The sequence below is a fragment of the Bos taurus genome, chromosome 22, assembly GCF_002263795.3.
Source record: "Bos taurus isolate L1 Dominette 01449 registration number 42190680 breed Hereford chromosome 22, ARS-UCD2.0, whole genome shotgun sequence".
Taxonomy (NCBI): Eukaryota; Metazoa; Chordata; class Mammalia; order Artiodactyla; family Bovidae; genus Bos; species Bos taurus.
In genome coordinates this window covers 12,734,604-12,755,225 of record NC_037349.1, presented here as the reverse complement: position 1 = coordinate 12,755,225, position 20,622 = coordinate 12,734,604, and the positions used below count along the sequence as shown (strand labels likewise).

The 20,622-nt window shown below is 43.6% G+C and overlaps 1 protein-coding gene across 8 annotated transcripts in view; it reads right to left on the bottom strand.

Moving 5' to 3' along the window:
- The window catches only part of MOBP (myelin associated oligodendrocyte basic protein), a 44,998-nt gene that overhangs the window by 13,530 nt on the left and 10,846 nt on the right, over nucleotides 1–20,622 (bottom strand). For 2 of the 8 annotated variants that reach the window (NR_198902.1, NM_001435148.1), the window contains exon 3: nucleotides 8,214–8,423. Coding sequence is in view for 5 of the 8 variants with exons in the window: in NM_001435148.1 (NP_001422077.1) it covers nucleotides 8,214–8,419 (206 nt within the window). In the remaining 3 variants the exon portion in view is untranslated. Of the gene's footprint in view, nucleotides 1–6,314; nucleotides 6,438–7,525; nucleotides 7,932–8,213; nucleotides 8,424–20,622 lie in introns of those variants that run through there. The other 6 variants (NR_198904.1, NR_198903.1, XM_059879570.1 and 3 more) reach the window with 6 other exon arrangements.

Here is a 20,622-nt window from a genome sequence, read left to right as displayed (position 1 = left end):
GCGATGTGTCCTTTCTCGGGGCTCGGTTAATGGAACTGTAGATTTATAGACTACGTTTGAGGTGATCACGTCTGGTAAACTCAGCCTTAAAAATCTCTCTTTAATTTCTCACTTTCTGGAAGTATCTGGCCAAAATAATATGATAATATTTTTTTATTTTATAATAAGATTTTATATTTTGGGCCTGAGCCTGGGAAAGATATTCTTTAAAACCTCTTCTGTCTTTATGTCCAGTGATTATTGTTTTTATGTTTAATCATTGCAAATATTTTGAAATACAGAAAAACACAAAGAAAATCAAAATACCACCACTTCTAGAAAAAGCTAGTTTTACTGCCTATAGACATGCACACGTGAGCATACACACAAATACACATAGGGGTGTGTGTGCACATTATAAAATTGTGGCCATATTGGTGAGTTCCTATTTTGATGCAGAATAGACTTTTCAAGAAGGAGATAACACCCAGTTATTTCCTGATAAATATGTGATCATTATAAATATGTGATCCCAAAATACTATTGCTTGAAAGTTTATTCTCCAACTGAGGGGTTAAATTAGTTAGACTGCAGAAGTCTATGTGGCTACCTTCAAAATGAGGTCATGTCAAATAGTTTCAGAATATCACCAAAGTTCTTAATGTAAAAAATAAATAAGAAAAAAAATACCAAGACAAGTGCATCAGGAATATGCATTTTTCCACCAGAGACTAACCTTATGAGGATCACAGCTTTTCCTATAATTTGGGGACTTTGAAAAATTCAAAATAAAATTCAAAATAAAAATAAAGTGTTAACAACAGCATTCTCCCAAACTCCAAATTATATGGCAAGTGCTAATGCCCATCAGAAAGGACCCAGGACACCGGGAAAAACAATGAAGAAATACTTTGCTGAAACTTGCCTAGTGAATTGTAGCCTGATAGGTTGGAACACGTCTCTTGACATTTAGGAAGAGAATCTGTCTTCTGGATCTTTTCCATGCCTTCCAGACATGGGCCAGCCTGTTCACATTAGAACGTCCTATAGATCCTGCTGAATATAAAACCCTGGATGCTGACACTCGTGTGTATGCTCACGTAGCCTGGGTACCACCTCTGCAGTTACCACTGCACAGAGACCACTTAGCATCTTAGATACTCTGAGCACCTGGTTATGTCACAGGCTCCCCTGTGTCCAACCTGTGCAGCAGCAGCCCCTGAGTTCCTTCTCAACCAAGGGAAGCAACCAAGTTGGGGAAGACTTGCTAGTAGTTAGGATTGAGTGACACAGTGTATCTGTTAAATAAAAGTTCTAGTAAGAGCCACTTACTAGTAGTAGAAAATGATGAACTAAGCATTTTACCATGATCACAAATAAGGTAGATAATAGCCACATGTCACAGATGGGAAAAACACAGCTTTAAGAGAATAAGTGACTTGGACAGGCAGCTGTGCTTAGCCTCAAATCTGATGCTGAGGTTTGACCTTTCCACCGGGCTGGACTGACTGGGCCCTGGGGTTGTGAGTATTAGATAGAGCCCAGAACGTCCCTGGTGGTCCAGTGGCTAAGATTCTGTGTTCCTAATGCAGGGGGCCTGGGTTCAATCCCAGGTCAGGGAACTAGATCCAATATGCCACAGCTAAAGATCCCATGTGTCACGATTAAGACCTGATACAGCCAAATAAATAAATATTTAAAACAAAAAGAAAAAAAAGAGTCCCTGCTCCCACGACTCCTGCACCCTCCAGCAAGGGAGATGGATCCTGGGGTGTCAAATGTACTAGCTGAGCTCACATTGGAGTTGGCCTCTGCTCAGTGAGAAGGCTTTGTCTAAGGGCCATTCCCAGGCTCCTTCCCACTGAAGCAATGACGACTCTGCAGACACGGGGGTCCTCTGGCTACATGACCTACTCTGCATATCATCCCCATTGGCCCCATCTGGCCATTGGCCAAACCAAAATAGGAAAATAACTGGCCACTATTAAGCAAAAACCAAAGCTGTATAACATGTCCTAAGAAGAGCTGGCCCTAAATGTAGATTAGAATTAAGTCCATCATGTAAATGCAACCCCGGGAGCTTCGTCTCTCATAAGCATCAGGGTGATGTCAGTACCCGGTGATCCTGGGCAATTGCCCAAGTTAAGAATTCTAGTGGTGATGGGAACCTCTTTGATTCTGTAAATGCAAAGCATATTCATGCCCATTCTCTAGTGTGATGCTAGAGGATGTCAATGAGCTATGAGGAAAGATAAGCCACATCCTGAAAGAAGAATTTGAGGTAAAAACAGGTATGAACCTACAACTGAACCCAAGTCCAATATCTAGTTAGGCCTAGGCCTTTGGAATCTAATCCCTTTTGATTATTCAAAAAAGACCATTTGGCAAGGACTTAATCTTATTAAAATATTTTCTAAAAATAAAATGTTCTAGGTGAAATAGCAGTTTAAACCACCTACAAAATCTAGGCATAGAGAGCAAAAAGGAAAAAATAAAACTGTCTCTTTTTACAGATAACATGACTATCAATGTAGAAAATTCCAGAGTCTACCCTCTCCCACAAAAAAAAACACTAGAATAAGTGAGTTTAGCAAGATCACAGGATACATGATCAGTATACAAAAATCAATTATATGTTTATACACTGGCAATGAACAATTGAAACTGAAAAAGAACTATTTTAATAGTACCTAAAAGCATGAAATGCCTACGTGTAAAGCGAACAATATGTGTAAGATCTGTATACTGCAAACCTCAGAACAAAAAGGAGCTAAATGAATGGGGAGATATGCCATGTATGCTTCTCCCCAAGATACTTACAAACTTAACACTATCCCATTCAGTGTTACCAGGATGTATTGTAGAAATTCACACACTGACACTAAAATTCCTATGGAAAAGTGGAAGAATGAGAACAGCCAAAAACAATTTCAAAAATGAAAATGAGTGTTGGAGAGTTTACATTAAACTGATTGTAACACTTACTATAAGGCCATAGTTAATGAAGCTGGTTAAAGAAAAAATACATAAATTAATGAAACAGAATAGAAAGTCCAGAAATAAATCCACACATGACCAACTGATTTTTGACAGAACTGCAAAAGTTATTCAGTGGAGAATCTTTCCAACAAATGATGCTGGAACAATTGAATATCTGTATGTAAAAAAAACTTGAACCTCAATCCACATCTCACACCATTTACAAAAAATTAACCCCAAATGGATAGTAATATAAAAGTTAAATTTTGAAATTTTGAAAAGAAAATATAGGAGAAAATCTTTGTGACCTTTGGTTAGGCAAAGAACTCTTACACACAATACAAAAAGCACACATACAATACAAAAAAAATGATATATAAAAATAAAAAATTAATAAGTTGGATTTAGCCAGGGTTTAAAACTTTGGTCCTTCACAGAGACACTGTTAAGAAAATGATAAAGTAAACCACAGATTAGGAGGAAATATTTGCAAAACATATATTTAACAAAGGGCTTATATCCAGATATATATTTTTATATATCTGATACATATAAAATAATTATATTATTTTACAATAATATAATTATAATATATTGTTATACAATAATACAATATTAAGACACAATAATAAAATAATTTGCTTTTTAAGTGAGCAAAAGATCGAGCACACACTTCACCAATAAATGTCTTTGGTGGATGATATATAAGTTCATTTAAAAAGCATAATTAATCAATAGGAAAGGCAAAATTAAAACTACAGTGAGGTACCACAGCTCTTATGTTAGAATGGACAAAATTTTAAAGGGCTTCCCTGGTGGCTCAGTAGTAAAGAATCCGCCCACCAATTCAGGAGACGCAAGTTTGATCCCTGGGTTGGGAAGATCCCCTGGAGAAGGGAATGACAACCCACTCCAGTATTCTTGCCTAGGAAATCCCATGGACAGAGGAGCTTGGTGGGCTACAGTCCCTGGGGTCACAAAAGAGTCAGACACGACTTAGGGACTAAACAAGAATAAAATGAACCCTTATGTTCACTGCAGCATTATTTATGAATAGCCAAGATATGGAAATAAGTGTCCATCAATGGATAAGTAAATAAACTGTAGAGCATATATATACACACACACACACATATACATACATGCATATAGTTGGCCAAAAAGCAAAAAGTTCATTCAGGTTTTTCCATAACATCTTGCAGGTATATGTATAGTATATATGTATAATAATCCATGTATGCAATGGATTATTATTCACCCATAAAGAGGTGTGGAATCTTTCCATTTGTAGCAACAGGGAAGGACCTGGAGGGCATTATGCTAAGAAACATAAGTCGGAGAAAGATGCGCATCATAGGATCTCTTCTACGTGTGGAATCTAAAAAAAGCAAACAACCAAATGAAAAACAAGCTGAGAGAGAGAATAGAGGCAGAGTAGGGAGGAGAAGTGGGTAAACTGTTTTGACTTTTTTTTTAGTTTAAATAAACTGAAGAACTTAAAATAATTTAAATAGTGAACACTTAAAACATTTTAAAATCAAACTACCAGGATTAAAAAAAGGAGTCTGATGGAGAGAGAGAAGGAAAAGCCAGAGGCACCTGGTGAAGTTTAAGAACAGTTGCTGTGGGAACCCTTAACAGCGCAAGCTGGGAGAAAAGCAGACTGTTGATAAGTTGGATGAGTCCACTGGTGATTTCAGAACTGGCTCTTTGTTTCCGTCATTGGAGAATAAACTCCATAAGAACAGATGGTCCAGACGCAGCTCCATCCAGCAGAGCTCAGCAAGCCCTCAGCACAGCCTCGCAGCCTGTGTCTCTGGTATTCTTAACCTACCCTGCTGCTGCTGCTGCTGCTAAGTCGCTTCAGTCGTGTCCAACTCTGTACGACCCCATAGACGGCAGCCAACCAGGCTCCCCGGTCCCTGGGATTCTTCAGGCAAGAACACTGGAGTGGGTTCCCATTTCCTTCCCCAACCTTCCCGAACCTCTGATTCTTTCCTCCTCAGAGTATGACTTGCCTTCATCTTAGCCCATTAATGGGTCTCTCTGCTTTCCAAAGCCAGACAGCTTTTTGTGCTCCCATCAGTGGCCCACCCCTCCACACACACTATGAAGGAGCCTTACTCTACCCACGATCTCTATATCCTCTCCTTTGTTTCTAGGCTCAGTCTCACTTCTGCATCCCTTCACATCAACTCTAAATGTACTTTAAGTTATGGTTAAAAAAAAAAAATCCAGAAAGTAAAATTGGCAAGCCTGCGTGTGTGGTGAGAGGTTGGAAGTCAGACGGGGGCTTGGGTTTCCAGTGGGAGTGACTAGAGGGGCTGTGGTGTTATTTGCTGAGATTCTTGGTAAGAGGAAGAGTGGGAATTACTAAAGACCCAAAAGGCCTTTGTCAAAATTGTATAACCTCTAAAGGTCAGATCTCAAGAATGACACCATTTCTAAAAATAAGTCAATTTCAGGAAAGCCTTTTGTGACCTTCTCTTCAGGTGGAATTTAGTAGCTCTGCTTCAGAGTGAATTTTTTTCCCATTAACCTTCCTCCTACGCTTTGATTTAGGACAGTCAGTGTCAATAGAGTATTGCATGCATATTGCATAGTATGGTGAAGTAGTAGCCGTATTGCATTGCCTTAGGACCTTTGGGAACCTGAGAAGGGAGAATGAGTACCCCAGGAAGGGTTCAGATGAGTCTGGGATGTCACTGGACACTATGATTGAAGCCTGTCAGGTCCCCTGGTCCCAGGGAAGGGCAACAACTGAGGAGGAACAGCCTATAGAGGTGTCTTCTCTGATACCCACCGAGAACAGCTAACTGGGGGAGTCAAAATACACCACCACTCAAATATTTAAGTAAGGAAAACCAGCGAGGCTAAATCCAGACACATCTGTGTCTCAGAGGAGACTGGCTTTCACTGTCTTCCTCCTCCTGATGTCCCCCACCCAACACCCATCACGCAACTCACTGGGGATAGTGGGCTTGAAGCCACCACCATGGATGCCTTGCCATATTAAATTAGTTTCCTCTGCTCTCCACGTTTCCTCACCACGTCCATGTATCAAAACTTACCCGTCACAGGACCTTAGTACTCAGGCCCCTTCGGAAGGCATAAATTAACAACCAGATTACCTGGTATACAACTCCTGGTATACACACTTTTAGTGACTTAGCAGTCACTTACCAATCTGTTATTTCTCTTCACAAATTAACCTCAGCTCATCTATGTTGGGGGTGGGGTGGTTACTTGCTGAAAACGCAGCTCCCCTGACCTCAGCAGTGACCCAAGGAATTAGATTCTTTGTGAGCATTTTAACATTCCCCAGTTGATTCTTCTACCCACTGTAGTGTTCTTGCCTGGAGAATCCCAGGGACGGGGGAGCCTCGTGGGCTGCCATCTATGGGGTCACACAGAGTCGGACACGACTGAAGTGACTTAGCAGCAGCAGCAGTAGCAGTTGATTCTTCTATGTACTAAATCTGAAAACATCATGAGACATGCACACACTATTATACGCTATATAGTCTCTGAGCATCAGGGACTGATCAGAGACTGATCAGAGCATCAGTCTCTGAGCATATATGAGAATCTCAAATACAATTACCACCCACTGTAAACTTATAAAACAGGTTCATTTTCAAATACTAAAAGGATTAAAGAATTGGCTTGCCATGCGTGTGGGCAGAGAGTATATGGGAAATCTCTAACCTTCTGTTCAATTTTACTATGAACCTAAAACTAATCTGAAAAAGCCATCTATTAAAAAAAAACAACAAAAGGCTGACCTGCCTAAGATGGAGCTGATGAGCACTTGCTCTCCGGTTCATCTATTCTGTTGATAAGCATCACCCTCTTTGGTTGTTGTTCAGCCACCAAGCTGTGTTCAACTCTTCGGGACCCCACGGACTGCAACATGCCAGTCTTCCCTGTCCCTCACCACCTCCCAGAGTTTGCCCAAGTTCATGTCCACTGACTCGGTGATAACATCCAACCATCTCATCCTGTCGCCCTCTTCTCCGTCTCCCTCTTATCCTCTACTTATTCTAACCTAGCCTCTTTGAAGCCCCAAACAGGGAGCCGTTCTCCAGGTTCCCATGGCCCAATGCACATGCTGATTATGAGAGTTCTAGCGCATTTAGCCCTACACTGGGCTAACTATTCTCTCATTTGGTCCTGGTGAGTCACAAACAACCTGGTTGTTCCAGCTGCATCCCCATCCCCAACATAGTATGTGGAACTCTATGCATACGCAATCAAGCTTGTTGAATGAATGAATGGTCTTGCCATTGAGGTTAACATCAGATGAAGTGGGTTGTGGGGAGGGATGAATGATCTGGCTGACCCTCTCCTTTAGCACACACACAGATACCCCTGAGAGTCCCCATTCCTTCTCTCTCTGAGACACAGAAATCGGGGGCCTTGTTTATTCAATCTGTCACTGTGGTTCACATTCTGACTTTATAAATTAATCATTTCCAGCCCTATTAGACAAAGGAAGCAACCCATACTGCCACCTGAAGTATTGTACCAACAGCATCTTTGAGCAAAACAGGAGCCACACCAGGAGTTTCAAACCAGGGGATTTAATGCAGGGAACCGATGACACAGCGTTTGTAAGGCTGAATGAAGGAGGACCATTGAGATAACCCATTGGTAGTAAACACAGGAAGCAGCTACTAACCTGAGGGCTGGGGGGAGCAAAAGGGAAGAGATGGTGTTACCAGAACCTAGAAGCTTTGACGGGGGACCCCCCACGGCTGGTGCCTGGCCCTCTCTGGGGGCTGCTGCGCGGCTGCTGCTTGGCCTTCTGAGGGGGCCGCTGCTTGGCTGGTGGAGGTCGGACTTCTGGGCGGGGGCGTGGCTGACGTTCGGGCCTCGGAGGGGACCGTGGCTTGGCTGGTGCTCTGACCACCGCGGGGGGTGCAGCTGGCTGGCGCTTGGGCCTCTGAGGGGACGTTGCGCGGCGGCTGGTTCTGAGAGGGCCAAAAGAAGCTGCAGGCTGGGGCAGTGGCTCTCCTCTGCTGCCTAAGTGATGCTGACAGGAGCTGGAACAGGGAGGCAGCCCTGCTCCCCCTCCCGCCTTCCAGTCTCCCTCCAGTACCTTCCAATGGCAGAGCCTAACGGGGAGCCGACTGCCAGGGGCTTGGGGGAAGCGCAGTTTGCAGAGAGCCCCGGCCCCAGCGTCACAGAGCAGAGCGGGAAGGGGGAACTCGGAGCCAGAGACAGAGGCGCCGGCGGCAGCACAGACCACTCACCTGGTCTTCTGGCAGGCGCAGCAGATCCAGTCCTCCTCTTTCTTCTGGTAGAAGCAGCCACTTTTACAGATGCTGTACTTGCGGTCCACGATCTCGCGTTTGGAATTGAGGAAGGTGAACGGCGGGCAGCAATGTATGCTGAAGTGCTCGGAGAACTTCTGGTTCTTGGAGAGTCTGGGGCCCTCCTTAACCACTTTCTGACTCATCTCACTGGGAAAAACAGTGAAGGGGGCAGGGGGAGTGGGGAGACACAAAACAGCACGTCAGGCAAGGGAGGTTTCTACTCAAGGAACCCACTCCCAGCCTCTCCCGTGGTCCCAGCTCACATTCAGAGCTGTCTTCCATCCTGAATCTAGGTCAGTTTCCTGCCCAGCTCTATGGAAAGGAGCTATTGAATACATTGCACTTTAAAAAAAAAAATTATTTTAAAAATTTTGAGTACAGTTGCTTTCCAGTGTGTGTTAGTTTCTACTGTACAGCAAAGTGAATCAGCTGTACATATACATGTGTCCCCTTTTTTGGATTCCTTTCCCAATTAGGTCACTGCAGACCATTGAGCAGAGTTCCTTGTGCTATACAGGTTATCATTAGCTTCCTATTTTATAGGAATCAACAGTATATATATGTCATAGTATATATATAGACATATATACATACATATATACATATATATGTCAATCCCAACCTTCCAATACATCCCATCCAAATTTTTTTTTAAATATTTATATGATTTTTAAAGGTTGCATTCCATTTACAGTCATTACAAAATTTTTGCTGTATCCCCCATGTTGCACAATACATCCTTATAGCCTATCTTACACCCAATAGTTTATGCCTAGGCAGTACAAGGGAAGAGTTTGTTAATTTCTACTTGTGTATTTTAAAATCATGTTTTCTGAAAACAGACTCTCTTTTCTCTTATGTGTTAGCCACTCATTTAAGACAGGAAAAAAATATTATAAAGCCAAATACATCTATGGCAAAATAATGTTATAGATTTAGGAGTGACTGTTTCTCTACAGAATCAAAAAAGATTTGTTATTAAAAACATAATTGCTATTCATACAATAAAATACTACACCAGAGAAACAACAGACTATAGACACACATCAACATGTTTGAATCTCACAAATATAATATTGAACAAAAGAAATCAGACACAAAGAAGTATAAGCTGTATGATTCAATTTATATGAGGTTCAAAAACAGGTAAAACTAGCCAAGTGCATGGTGCTAGAAATCAGAATATAGTTATATTTGGAGGAAGTGGGGTCTGAGAAGAGGCAGGAGGGAGCCTGCTGGAGCAGAAAATGTTCTGGATCTTGATCTGGGAGATGACTGCTGCTGCTGCTGCTAAGTCTCTTCAGTCATGTCTGACTCTGTGCGACCCCATAGATGGCAGCCCACCAGGCTCCCCCATCCCTGCGGTTCTCCCTGGATTCTCCAGGCAAGAGTACTGGAGTGGGGTGCCACTGCCTTCTCCAGGGAAATGACTACACAGGTGTATATGTATATAAAAGTTCAGTGACCTCTGTACTTCATTTTTGTGCATTTTACTGCTTACCTAAGTTAAAAGGGGGCTTCCCTGGTGACTCAGTCAGTAAAGACTCTGCCTGCAACACAGGCAACGTGGATCTGATCCCTGGGTCAGGAAGACGCCCTGGAGAAGCAAATGGCAACCCCCTCCAATATTCTTGCCTGGGAAATCCCATGGACAGAGGAGCTTGGCGGGCTACAGTCCATGGGGTCGCAAGAGTTGGACACGACTTAGCAACTAAACCACTACCTAAGTTAAAAAGGAAGAGCAAGAGGAGGAAGACAAGAAACTAGGGAATTTTGATTCTTGGAAAAATTATGAAAGGGTGGGTAAAATCTTAATTACTACAACATCCTTTGAGAAATGTGACACATGCAGAAATAGTCCTACCTAACACTCCAAAACATTGAAGCACACAGGGGACTTAAATGACTATTAATCAACAAGAGCCTACAGATAAACACAGGTAATGTGCATATATACTGGACACTGAGTGTGTTCTTGCGCTCAGCAAACTCAAAGTCAAGTTGCACACACAGGCATGCAATATGTCATTGCAAGACAGGATGATGTCAGCCAACAGAAAAAAGTACAAAGATCAAGGAAACCATGAGAAAGTGATGAATTCTTTGAAAACAGAGCAGATAATCTGGGTTGGGTTTTATTGCTGTTGTTTATTTGCCTGCTCCAAGTCTTAGTTGCGACATGTGAGATCTTCAGTTAGGGCGTGTGGGATCTAGTTCCCCAACCAGGAATTGAACCTGGGCCCCCTGCATTGGAAGTACAGAACCTTAGCCACTGGACCAGGGAAGTCCTGGGTCTGGGTTTTAAGGAAGACTATGTTAAAAACAACTAAGTTACTCTGAAGGAATATTTTGATGTTTGTTTTCGGTTTCTTTTGTTTTTCATTCAAGTAGAGTTGATTTATAGTGTGTAATTTTTGTTGTTGTTTTTTGATGGGATTGTCTTCTGCTGTAGTTAGAAGTTAGGGCTGAGGAGCAAGTTGAGCGTAGTTATAAAAAGAAAATACATCCTTTTTCACCTCATAGACCTTGTAGAGTCCAAATTTTGTGTTACACCTGTTATATATGTTGCAAATGTTCTTTCCTGATGTTTCGCCATCGTGTATCATGTCAAAAAGAATTAATCTTTTTAAAAATGAATGGCTGTATCAGGTCTTAATTGCAACGTACAGGATCTTTCGATGCAGCAACTAGGGCCTCTCTCCAGTTGTGGCACACAAGCTTAGTTGCCCTGAGACATGTGGGATCTTAGTTCTCCAACCAAGGAACAAACCCTGGTCCCCTGCATTGGCAAGTGGATGCTTAACCACTGGACCACCAGGGAAGTTCCCCAAATTATTAATTTTTAGGTAATTCAGTTTCCCACTTCCCAGGGAGTTCAGTGGTAAAGAATTTGCCTGCCCGTGCAGGAGGCCCAAGTTCAGGCCCTGGGTCAGGAAGATCTGCTGGAGAAGGGAATGGCTACCCACTCCAGTATTCCTGTCTGGACAATTCCATGGACAGAGGAGCCTGGTGGGCTACAGTCCATGGGGTTGCCGAGAGTCGGACACAACTGAGCGTGCACACACGATACAGTTTCTTACTTGGGGTTTTATATTTTAGTTAGGAAAGTCTTCCTCACTTCAGAAGTTCTTAGTCATAGTCATGAATATCCCGTTTTGGAAGATAATCTTCTCTGAACCTCATTTTCATGTCTCTTTCTCTCTATAACTCCTCACTTCTATAGAGAAGTTACCAATAAATACTCTTTTTTCTCTGTTTCCACATCTCCTCCCCATCCGTGCACTTTTGTCTGGCTTCTGTTCCTATTTGCCCAAAGAGAAGTGCTTCCCATAAAGACCTCCATGCTGCCAGACCAGCCGTCTTCTTGTCTGAGCTCTCTTTCCATGTAAACACTTCCCTGTCTGGTCACTGACATTCTCTTAGATTCCCTCCACCATCTCTAGCACTTCCATCCCAGTATCTCTCATAGGCTCATCTGCTTTGTCCAAAACTTTTAATGTTAGAATTCTTCAAGGTACAACAAATACTAAATGATTAATGGGGTTGCTTCAAGCATCCAATTCAGCGTTTATTATATGTTCCAGTTGTACCAGGCACAGCCTCTGTAAAGAACACAAAGCTGAGTCATACTGAGTCCTGACCTCAAGAAATGTATCCACCAGCTGGGAAGACAGGCAAGGACGCACATGGCATGCTCATGAGTAACAAGGCCCATCTATTGAGCCCAAATATGTACACATCTCTGGATCAGATAGACATCCTGCTGACGGCGAGCTCACAGTGTACATGAGGAATGTTGCATAGATGTCAGTAAGTGCAATGCAAGGATGGCGTGCTCTGGAACACGAGAATGTGCTGAGCAATGGCACGGAGAGTCCACAAGAGCGGGGCCACGTGTCGGCTGGGGAAGCAGCTAGAATATAAGGGGAAACATTTCATCTTGCCCTGAGATTTGGACAGTCAGAGATAAGGGTTTGTGGAAGGATGGGAGCGATTGATTCCTAAGCAAAGATACAGCAAGGTGAATTGCAGTCACCCTGAGAGTCTGCCTTGTCTGCTGGCCAGTATGGGAGAGGTGATGGTGTCAGGACACGGGTGATGAGGTAACACAGTTGCCCGTCTCTGTGAAGGCTCTAGCCCTTGTGGGTCATGCCATCAGCCAATCAGAAGTCTAAATCCAGGAGAGGGAGAGATCATCTCATTGGTCTGGGTTATCATGAGTTGAAGCATGCTCGCAACATCCGCATGGAAACGGACACCTGAAACTCAGGAGCCAGAGCTGTCGTCTCGAGGGTCCTTCCCCTCATGGAAAAGGCACCACCTTGGGAGTGGGTGTGGTAGATGTGAGCTGAGTGAGGAGCCATGCCAGGCGAGGCTCCCAGGAGCAGCAGTGGGCCTACCAAGCCCCAGGAAGAGGGTCTGGGGAAGAAGGAGCCTAGGGGCAGCCAGGGAGGTGGGAGGAGCCTCTTATGCTATGCTATGCTATGTCACTTCAGTCGTGTGTGACCCCATAGACAGCAGCCCACCAGGCTCCCCCATCCCTGGGATTCTCCAGGCAAGAACACTGGAGTGGGTTGCCATTTCCTTCTCCAGTGCATGAAAGTGAAAAGTGAAAGTGAAGTCGCTCAGTCGTGTCTGACTCTCAGCGACCCCATGGACTGCAGCCTACCAGGCTCCTCTGTCCATGGGATTTTCCAGGCAAGAATACTGGAGTGGGGTACCATTGCCTTCCCCGGGAGGAGCCTCTTGAAAGTCTCCAAATTTGCAGGAGGAGGACATGGATCATCAGTATTGAAAAAACTGCTTCGTACAAACAGGCATTTTTAGACCAGTGAGACCCTGAAGTTGCTTTTTAGGGTCTGATTCACTGTAATTACAACCCTGGTGATCTTCCAAAGCCTTACCAAACCCCACACACAGGCAAAGTCCAGCTCAGGTTTCTGCTCCCCTGGGAAATGATGAACTGAAACCCTCTTTAAGGTCACAGCACACGGAGACAATGCTACTCAGCTTTTCACAAGCGATTCAAACATCACCAGTCCCTCTAGCCTGCTCGGGTCATCTTGCCCCCTGGTGTTAGAGGGAGATTTTAAGTCTCCTGTGCTTCTGAATTCCCGCTCTGACTGAATTCTCAATTCCCACCCACCTGACAATATGCCTGGGCCCACTCTATACTCATTAGACCCCTGCCCAGAGAGTTCTCAAATTATTCCCTGACAACTCTCCTTACTCGACTCCTTACCCACCATGGCCAGCAGGGGGCAGCCTCACCACTTGTTACTCATTGCCGCTACTGCTGCTAAGTCGCTTCAGTCGTGTCCGACTCTGTGCGACCCCATAGATGGCAGCCCACCAGGCTCCCCCGTCCCTGGGATTCTCCAGGCAAGAACACTGGAGTGGGTTGCCATTTCCTTCTCCAACGCCTAAAAGTGAGAAGTGAAAGTGAAGTCTCTCAGTCATGTCCGACTCTTAGCGACTGTATAGACGGCAGCCCACCAGGCTCCTCCTTCCATGGGATTTTCCAGGCAAGAGTACTGGAGTGGGGTGCCATTGCCTTCTCCGTGTTACCCATTGAGTGTGTTCTAAAGGGGAAAGCAGTTCTCTTCCCTGGAACCCTGACATTCTAGAGAACCAGCTGAAAATTCACCCAGCTTTAACTCAGCACTTCCCGCCTTCCTTTAGTAAAATGTTTACAGTCGGTGGAAAGTCTCTGGCTACTATTGCCTATGGAAGCAGAAATACTGCATTTGGTTGGGGTACATGGTTAATTGGTTTTACATACTCCTCCAACTCTGCCCACACCACGCCCCAGCTTAAGAATGCTAAGATCCTTGTGCTGAGCCATAGCAACAACAAGCCATCCTTTCCCGCCACACCAGGCTTCCAAGTAAATTAGTTGTGTCGTTCAGTCACCCAGTCATGTCCAGCTGTTTGTGACCCCATGGACTGCAGCACGCCAGGCCTCCCTGTCCCTCACCATCTCCCAGAGTTTGCCGAAATTCACGTTCATTGCATCAGTGATGCCGTCCAGCCATCTCATCCTCTGACGCCCTCTTAGTTGTGACTACAGGCAAACAGGGCTTCCCAGGTGGCTCAGTGGTAAAGAATTTGTCTGCCAATGCAGGAGACGCAGTTCAATCCCTGGGTCGGGAAAAGCCACTGGAGGAGGAAATGGCAACCCACTCTAGTATTCTTGCCTGGACAGTCCCATGGACAGAGGAACTTGGAGGGTTATGACTAGTCCATGGGGTTACAAAGAGTCAGACGTGACTGAGCACACACGCACAGGCAAATAACTAATGGGAGAGGGGATACTTCAGGCTTCCTGAGACCCTGTTCTATGGTGGTTGTTTTATATTCTTTATCTCATTTTTCTAATATTGCGTAATCATCAACAAACTAAAGATGAGGTAGGCTAAGGAACATGACTAAGTTCAAAAAGCCAGTGAGAGGCAGATGGGGATTTGAACTTAGGTCCCTGTAACTCCAGCTTCCGGTGCTGTCTGACCAAGCTCAACACCATCTGAGCTCCCTGTGCTCCCGGGGGAGCAGGTGTCCAGGCGATGGGACCAGCCTGGACTATGAGGGCCCACAGGTGGGCCCAAGGATGGGATGCGGGCACAGAGATGCACGGGCCTGTGTCCCAGAGTGACAAACACCAGAAGCTGGGGAAACAGCTCCCTGAAGAAAGGCAGAGGGTGGAGTCTGGAGACATCACAACCCCCTGCCAGAGCCCAGGGTGGAATGTAAATGTATTTTACTCCCTAGGGGAGTAGGACCCGCAGGTGCTTACGCCATCCCTCCCCAACCAGCCCTGAGGTGGTTTTAAGACCTATTTTCACTGTTGAGAATTAGAAAGCCTGGATAAAGGAAAACAATGAAAATTCCTAAATTACTATCTCATAGTTAACCACTTATAAAATACTTGAACATTTTTTTTTGCCTTGAGAATTTTACGTGTAAATATATAGTTAATAAAGTCACACCATACCTTATATACTTTTCAAGTTATATGCTTGAAAAATCAGTCATTTTTTAAGTCTTATAGATACAGATGTAATAGTACTTGTAGCATTTTCTTACACCTTTTAAAATCTGTAATAAATTTATAGTCACAGTCCCCTTTATGGTTTATAACATATATTTGCATATTCTCTCATTTTCTTGATTAATCTTGACAGAACTTATCCCCTTTGTGACTTAAAAAAAAAAAAAAAAAAACTCTTGGTTTTCTTGCTTGTCTTTGCTCTTTTTTTCTAGTGCATTAATTTCTGAGTGCATTTATTATTTCTTTTTTTTTTTCAGTTTTCTTTCGGGTTATGTTCTTGTGCTTTTTCTCTATTCTTTTTTATTTTTCTCTATTCTTGAGTCATACTCTTCTCACATGTGCATTTATGACTGTAACATTTACTTACAACTTCAGCTGCACACCACAATCTTAACAAAAATTTTTCAGTTTCTCTTCATTTTGAATATGAATAAGTTCTTCTTTGATTCATCAATTATTTTTAAAAATCTACTGTAGAATTTCCAAGTGTATGAAGCTATTTTTATTACATTGACTTCTGGCTTTAAGGCATTCTAGGCAGAGTGGTCTGAAGACAGTGACTCTTTGAACTTGGTTGAGTTTCATGTGTTCAGAGTCAACATTTTAAAATGTTCCATGTGTACTTTGAAAGACTGTGCATTTCCAGAAACAATTTGGAATTATCTAGCAACCCACTTCAGTGTTCTTGCCTGGATAATCCCAGGGATGCAGGAGCCTGGTGGGCTGCTGTCTATGGGGTTACACAGAGTCGGACACGACTGAAGTGACTTAGCAGCAGCAGCAGCAGGGAAGATAGGAATGTGAACAAGCTACAGTCTAGTAATTTATTCTGGGCACAGACTACAGTCTAGCAATTTATTTTTGGATCATAGCTCAGCCTTGCTGATAGAGCCCCTTGGTGGAGCACAAAGCTGAAGGAGCCTGAAGCACTGATGAGAGTCCTTCTAGACCTGGACCCCTAAGTGCTGATCACCTTTTATGGGAGAGACAAACCAACTTCCACCTTGTTTAAACCACTATTTCAGCTACATGTGGTGAAATACAGTTCTGACTCAGTACACTCAGTTCTCTCACCTTAAAAATGTGTCTTAGTCAATTTGGGTGTTATAACAGAAACACCATAAACTGAGCAGCTTATGAACAATAGCAATTTATCTCTCATAGACTAGAGGCCGGGGAGTCTGGGATGAAGGTGCTGGCCCATTCTGGGTCTGGTGAGAGCCCACTTCCTGGCTCACAGATGGTGGGATGAACAAGGGAGTCTCTGGGGTCTCTGTAATAAGGGCACTAATTCCATCCGTGAGGTCTCCACCCTCATAACTTCCCTAAGGGCCGACCTCCAACTACCATCACACTGGGGGTGAGATTTCAAAATATGAATTGTGGGAGACACAAGCGGTCAGTCCATAATAGAAATAACAAATAATATTTAGCTCAGAGGGCCTTTGATAGTATTAAATAAAATAAATAGGATACAAACCTAGCACTACCAAATATAAGTAACTTGCTTCATAAATTCCATTTTCCTTTCACCAAGAATTCATTCAAACGGCATGTCTAATCCCACTGACTTCTTCAGGCACGCTCTTTTTGTATCTCACATGACATTTAACTCAAGCATTAATTACATGCTTAATAAAGTAAAGACATCTTTATTTACTTTTGCGACTAAAAGCAGATCATTATAAACACTACATGTGTTTTCACAAACTGTACCACCTAATCGCAGAGAAAATATAAACTGATAGGATGAAGAGAAAAAATGACTTAATTTGAAACTGTAAAATTATCATCTCTTCCAGGCTTTCCAGATGTCTCCATATACTCTAAAACTAAAGAGGAGGGGAAAGTGAAGCAGGTATTTGAACAAGGAGAAAAAGTAAGTAAAGGAAAGGAGCCAAAGGGAGAACAAGAACCTCCTCTCACTATTTCTTGAGCACCTACTATGCTCCAGATGCTTTCTGTTGTTTCTACACGTGCTCTTAGCCAAAAGGCTGAGGAGCGACCTGTCATTTCCAATTCCCAGTATAACCTTCCAGGTCGTCTCTACTGTCCCCCTGTTACAGCTGAGGAAATTGAGACCTGAAGAAGTTACATAAACTCTCCAAAGTTGTATAGTAATGATAACAATAAAAATGATAGGAAACCCATAATGTCCAGTATGCCTACTGACTACCTAGTATCTGCACTGCCTTCTGTAACAAACCTTGCTGATTTGCCCTGTTAAATACACATAACTTCCTATGTGACCACATTCTGGCCAAGAAGACGCAGGCAAAAGTCTGGATACTTGACCTTTTCCTTCAGTAATAAGGCTTTTACTCAGTAAGGGACTTTCCCCTGGTGAGGGCATTCAGCCCAACCCGCTCTTCCTGGCCCCCAAGGGGCAAGATTACTTCAAGCCTTTGGACCTTGAGCCTTAGGGCTCCTTCCCCTACTTCCTTCCCACGTAACAATTAACACAGCAAATGTTTCTAACACCTTGGAGTTCAGCCCAAAGTCAAGTCACTTCCCAAGGGGGCTTTCCAGAACCTTCCTTTCCCCCAAGGAGAAGTGATCACTACTCCCTGTCTTGTGCCCTAGCCCTGTAAGTGAAAAGTGAAGTCTCTCAGTCGTGTCCGACTCTTTGCAACCCCATGGACTGTAGCCCACCAGGCTCCTCCGTCCATGGGATTTTTCAGGTAAGAGTACTGGAGTGGGGTGCCGTTTCCTCCTCCAGGGGATCTTCCCCACCCAGGGAACAAACCTGCATCTCCTGCATTGCGGGCAGACGCTTTACCCTCTGAGCCACCAGGGAAGCCAGCCCTGAATGTTGTGCATAACTCTAGGAGAGCATCTGGAACCTGGAAGGCTGCCCTTGTTCCGTGCCTTATTCAGAGCAGGTGTTCCGTAGATGCTGAATATCAAGAGCGTGAACAAAGGGTACCTCTCACGGCTTCTGCAGGGGCCCTCAGACTGTCACTGCCTGTCCCCAGATGCTCTTTCGTGGTCCCCATGTCCCTCGGGGACCTCTGCTCTGATTCAGACGGCAGGTCTGCTTAGTGAAAAAGGCAACACAGGAAGGGACTTTTCCAACTGATCTTGAAAGTTATAGAACTGGGCTCTTTAGGAAAAAATAAAAGACTTTGTGAACCCACTACACTTTTGCTTTTCTTTCTTTTTAAAAAAATTTTATTGAAGTATAGTTGCTTTACAAAGTTGTGTTAATTTATGCTGTACAGTGAAGTGACTCAGTTATATATTCTTTTTCACATTCTTTTCCATTGTGGTTTATCACAGGGTGTTGAATATAGCTTCCTACACTATACAATAGGGCCTTCTTGTTTATCTGTGCTATATACCACTGTTTGCATCTGCTAATCCCAAACTCCCAACCCTCCTTCCCCTCTCCCCTCTCCCCCTTGGCAACCACAAATCTGTTCTCTATGTCTGTTTCATAGATAAGCTCATTTGTGTCCTATTTTAGATTCCACATAGAAGTAAGATCACATGGTACTTGTCTTCTCTTTCTGACTTACTTTGCTTCGTTTGATAATCTCTAGGTTCATCCGTGTTGCTGCAAATAGCATTATTTCATTATTTTTTATGGCTGAGTGATAGTCCATTGTATATATGTACCAATCTTCTTTATCCATTCATCTGTTGATGGACATTTAGGTTTTCTCCATGTCCTGGCTATTGTAAATGGTGCTGCTGTGAACATTGGGATGCATGTATCTTTTTGAATTATAGTTTTGTCTGGGTATATGCCTATTTTTGGCTGAGCACTGAAGAATTGATGCTTTTGAACTGTGGTGTTAGAGAAGACTCTTGAGAGTCCCTTGGACTGCAAGAATATCCAAGCAGTCAGTCCTAAAGGAAATCAGTCCTGCATATTCATCGAAAGGACTGATGCTGAAGCTGAAACTCCAATACTTTGGCCACCTGATGCGAAGAACTGACTCATTGGAAAAGACTCTGACGCTGGGAAAGATTGAAGGCGGGAAGAGAAGGGGACGACAGAGAATGATATGGTTAGATGGCATCACCGACTCAATGGACATGAGTTTGAGTAAACTCTGGGAGTTGGTGATGGACAGGGAAGCCTGGCATGCTGCAGTCCATGGGGTCGTAAAGAGTTTGACACGAGTGAGCGACTGAACTGAACTGACTGATGCCTAAGAGTGGGATCGCTGGATCATGCAGTTATTCTATTTTTAGTTTTCTGAGGAGCCTCCATGCTGTTTTCCATAGTGGCTCTGCCGTGCTACATTCCCACTAACAGAGTAAGAGGGTTTCCTTTTCTCCACACGCTCTCCAGCATTTATTATATGTGGTTTTTAATGATGGCTATTCTCACCAATTGTGAGCATATTACACCTTTTTTTTAATCCCATGGACAGAGAAGCCTAGTGGGTTACAGTCCATGGGGCCGCAGAGTTGGACAGGACTGAAGTGACTTAGCACGCAGAGATGGCACTCGCATATCCGTGTTCCCACCAGTGTCCTGGGGATTTTTAAACACAGTTTCACTATTCCCTGAGACACTGCAGGTGAAAATGAGAATCACGAACATAAAATGGATTTTCTTCCTTCTGTTCATCCATTCCTAACATCTTTTTTAAAAGGCAGTTGGGGTGTGGGTAATTTTAATAAAAGCAGTCTGTGGCCCTCAGCTGTGGATGGTCCTCTGGAAACACAGTGCAAGTAGTAAATTGCCACGCTAAATGTCCATGGGATCACAGGAAGTTGGACATGGAAACGGGCATAGGCGCTACCGAGTGAACGGGGCATGCAGGTTACAGTACACGTCTCCAATTCTTGTCAATCAGATCCCTCAGCACCGTGAGCAAGAGCCTGCCCTTGTCTTGTGATTAGAGAACTCAGCGTGGGAAGGACAGGAGGCAGCCTTCACCCTGACTACCCAGGGCCTGAGCCCTCTGAGAGAACAATATTCTGGCTTCAGATATCAAAACTCTAAAGGAGGAAAATGATCAGTCCTAAGACCCCTTAATATGTTACGTGGATTAAGGAGAAGAAAGTTTAATATATACTTGGTAATTTAAGTTAATAAAGCAGTAAGTTTCAGATGTATTAAAAGTAAGCTCAGTTGTACCTATATATATATATATATATGACTTTTTCATTGCTCTGTATTTGTACAAGTAATACAATACTATAAGAAAGGATAGGGGAGGGGGAATGAGAACCTCTGAACGCATACCGCCTCGATTATTTCCGGCATGAATTGTCTCTTGCTAACAAGTAGTCAAAGTTCAGCTCCTTATCAGGACTATTCCTTGCCTCCCTCCATTCCTT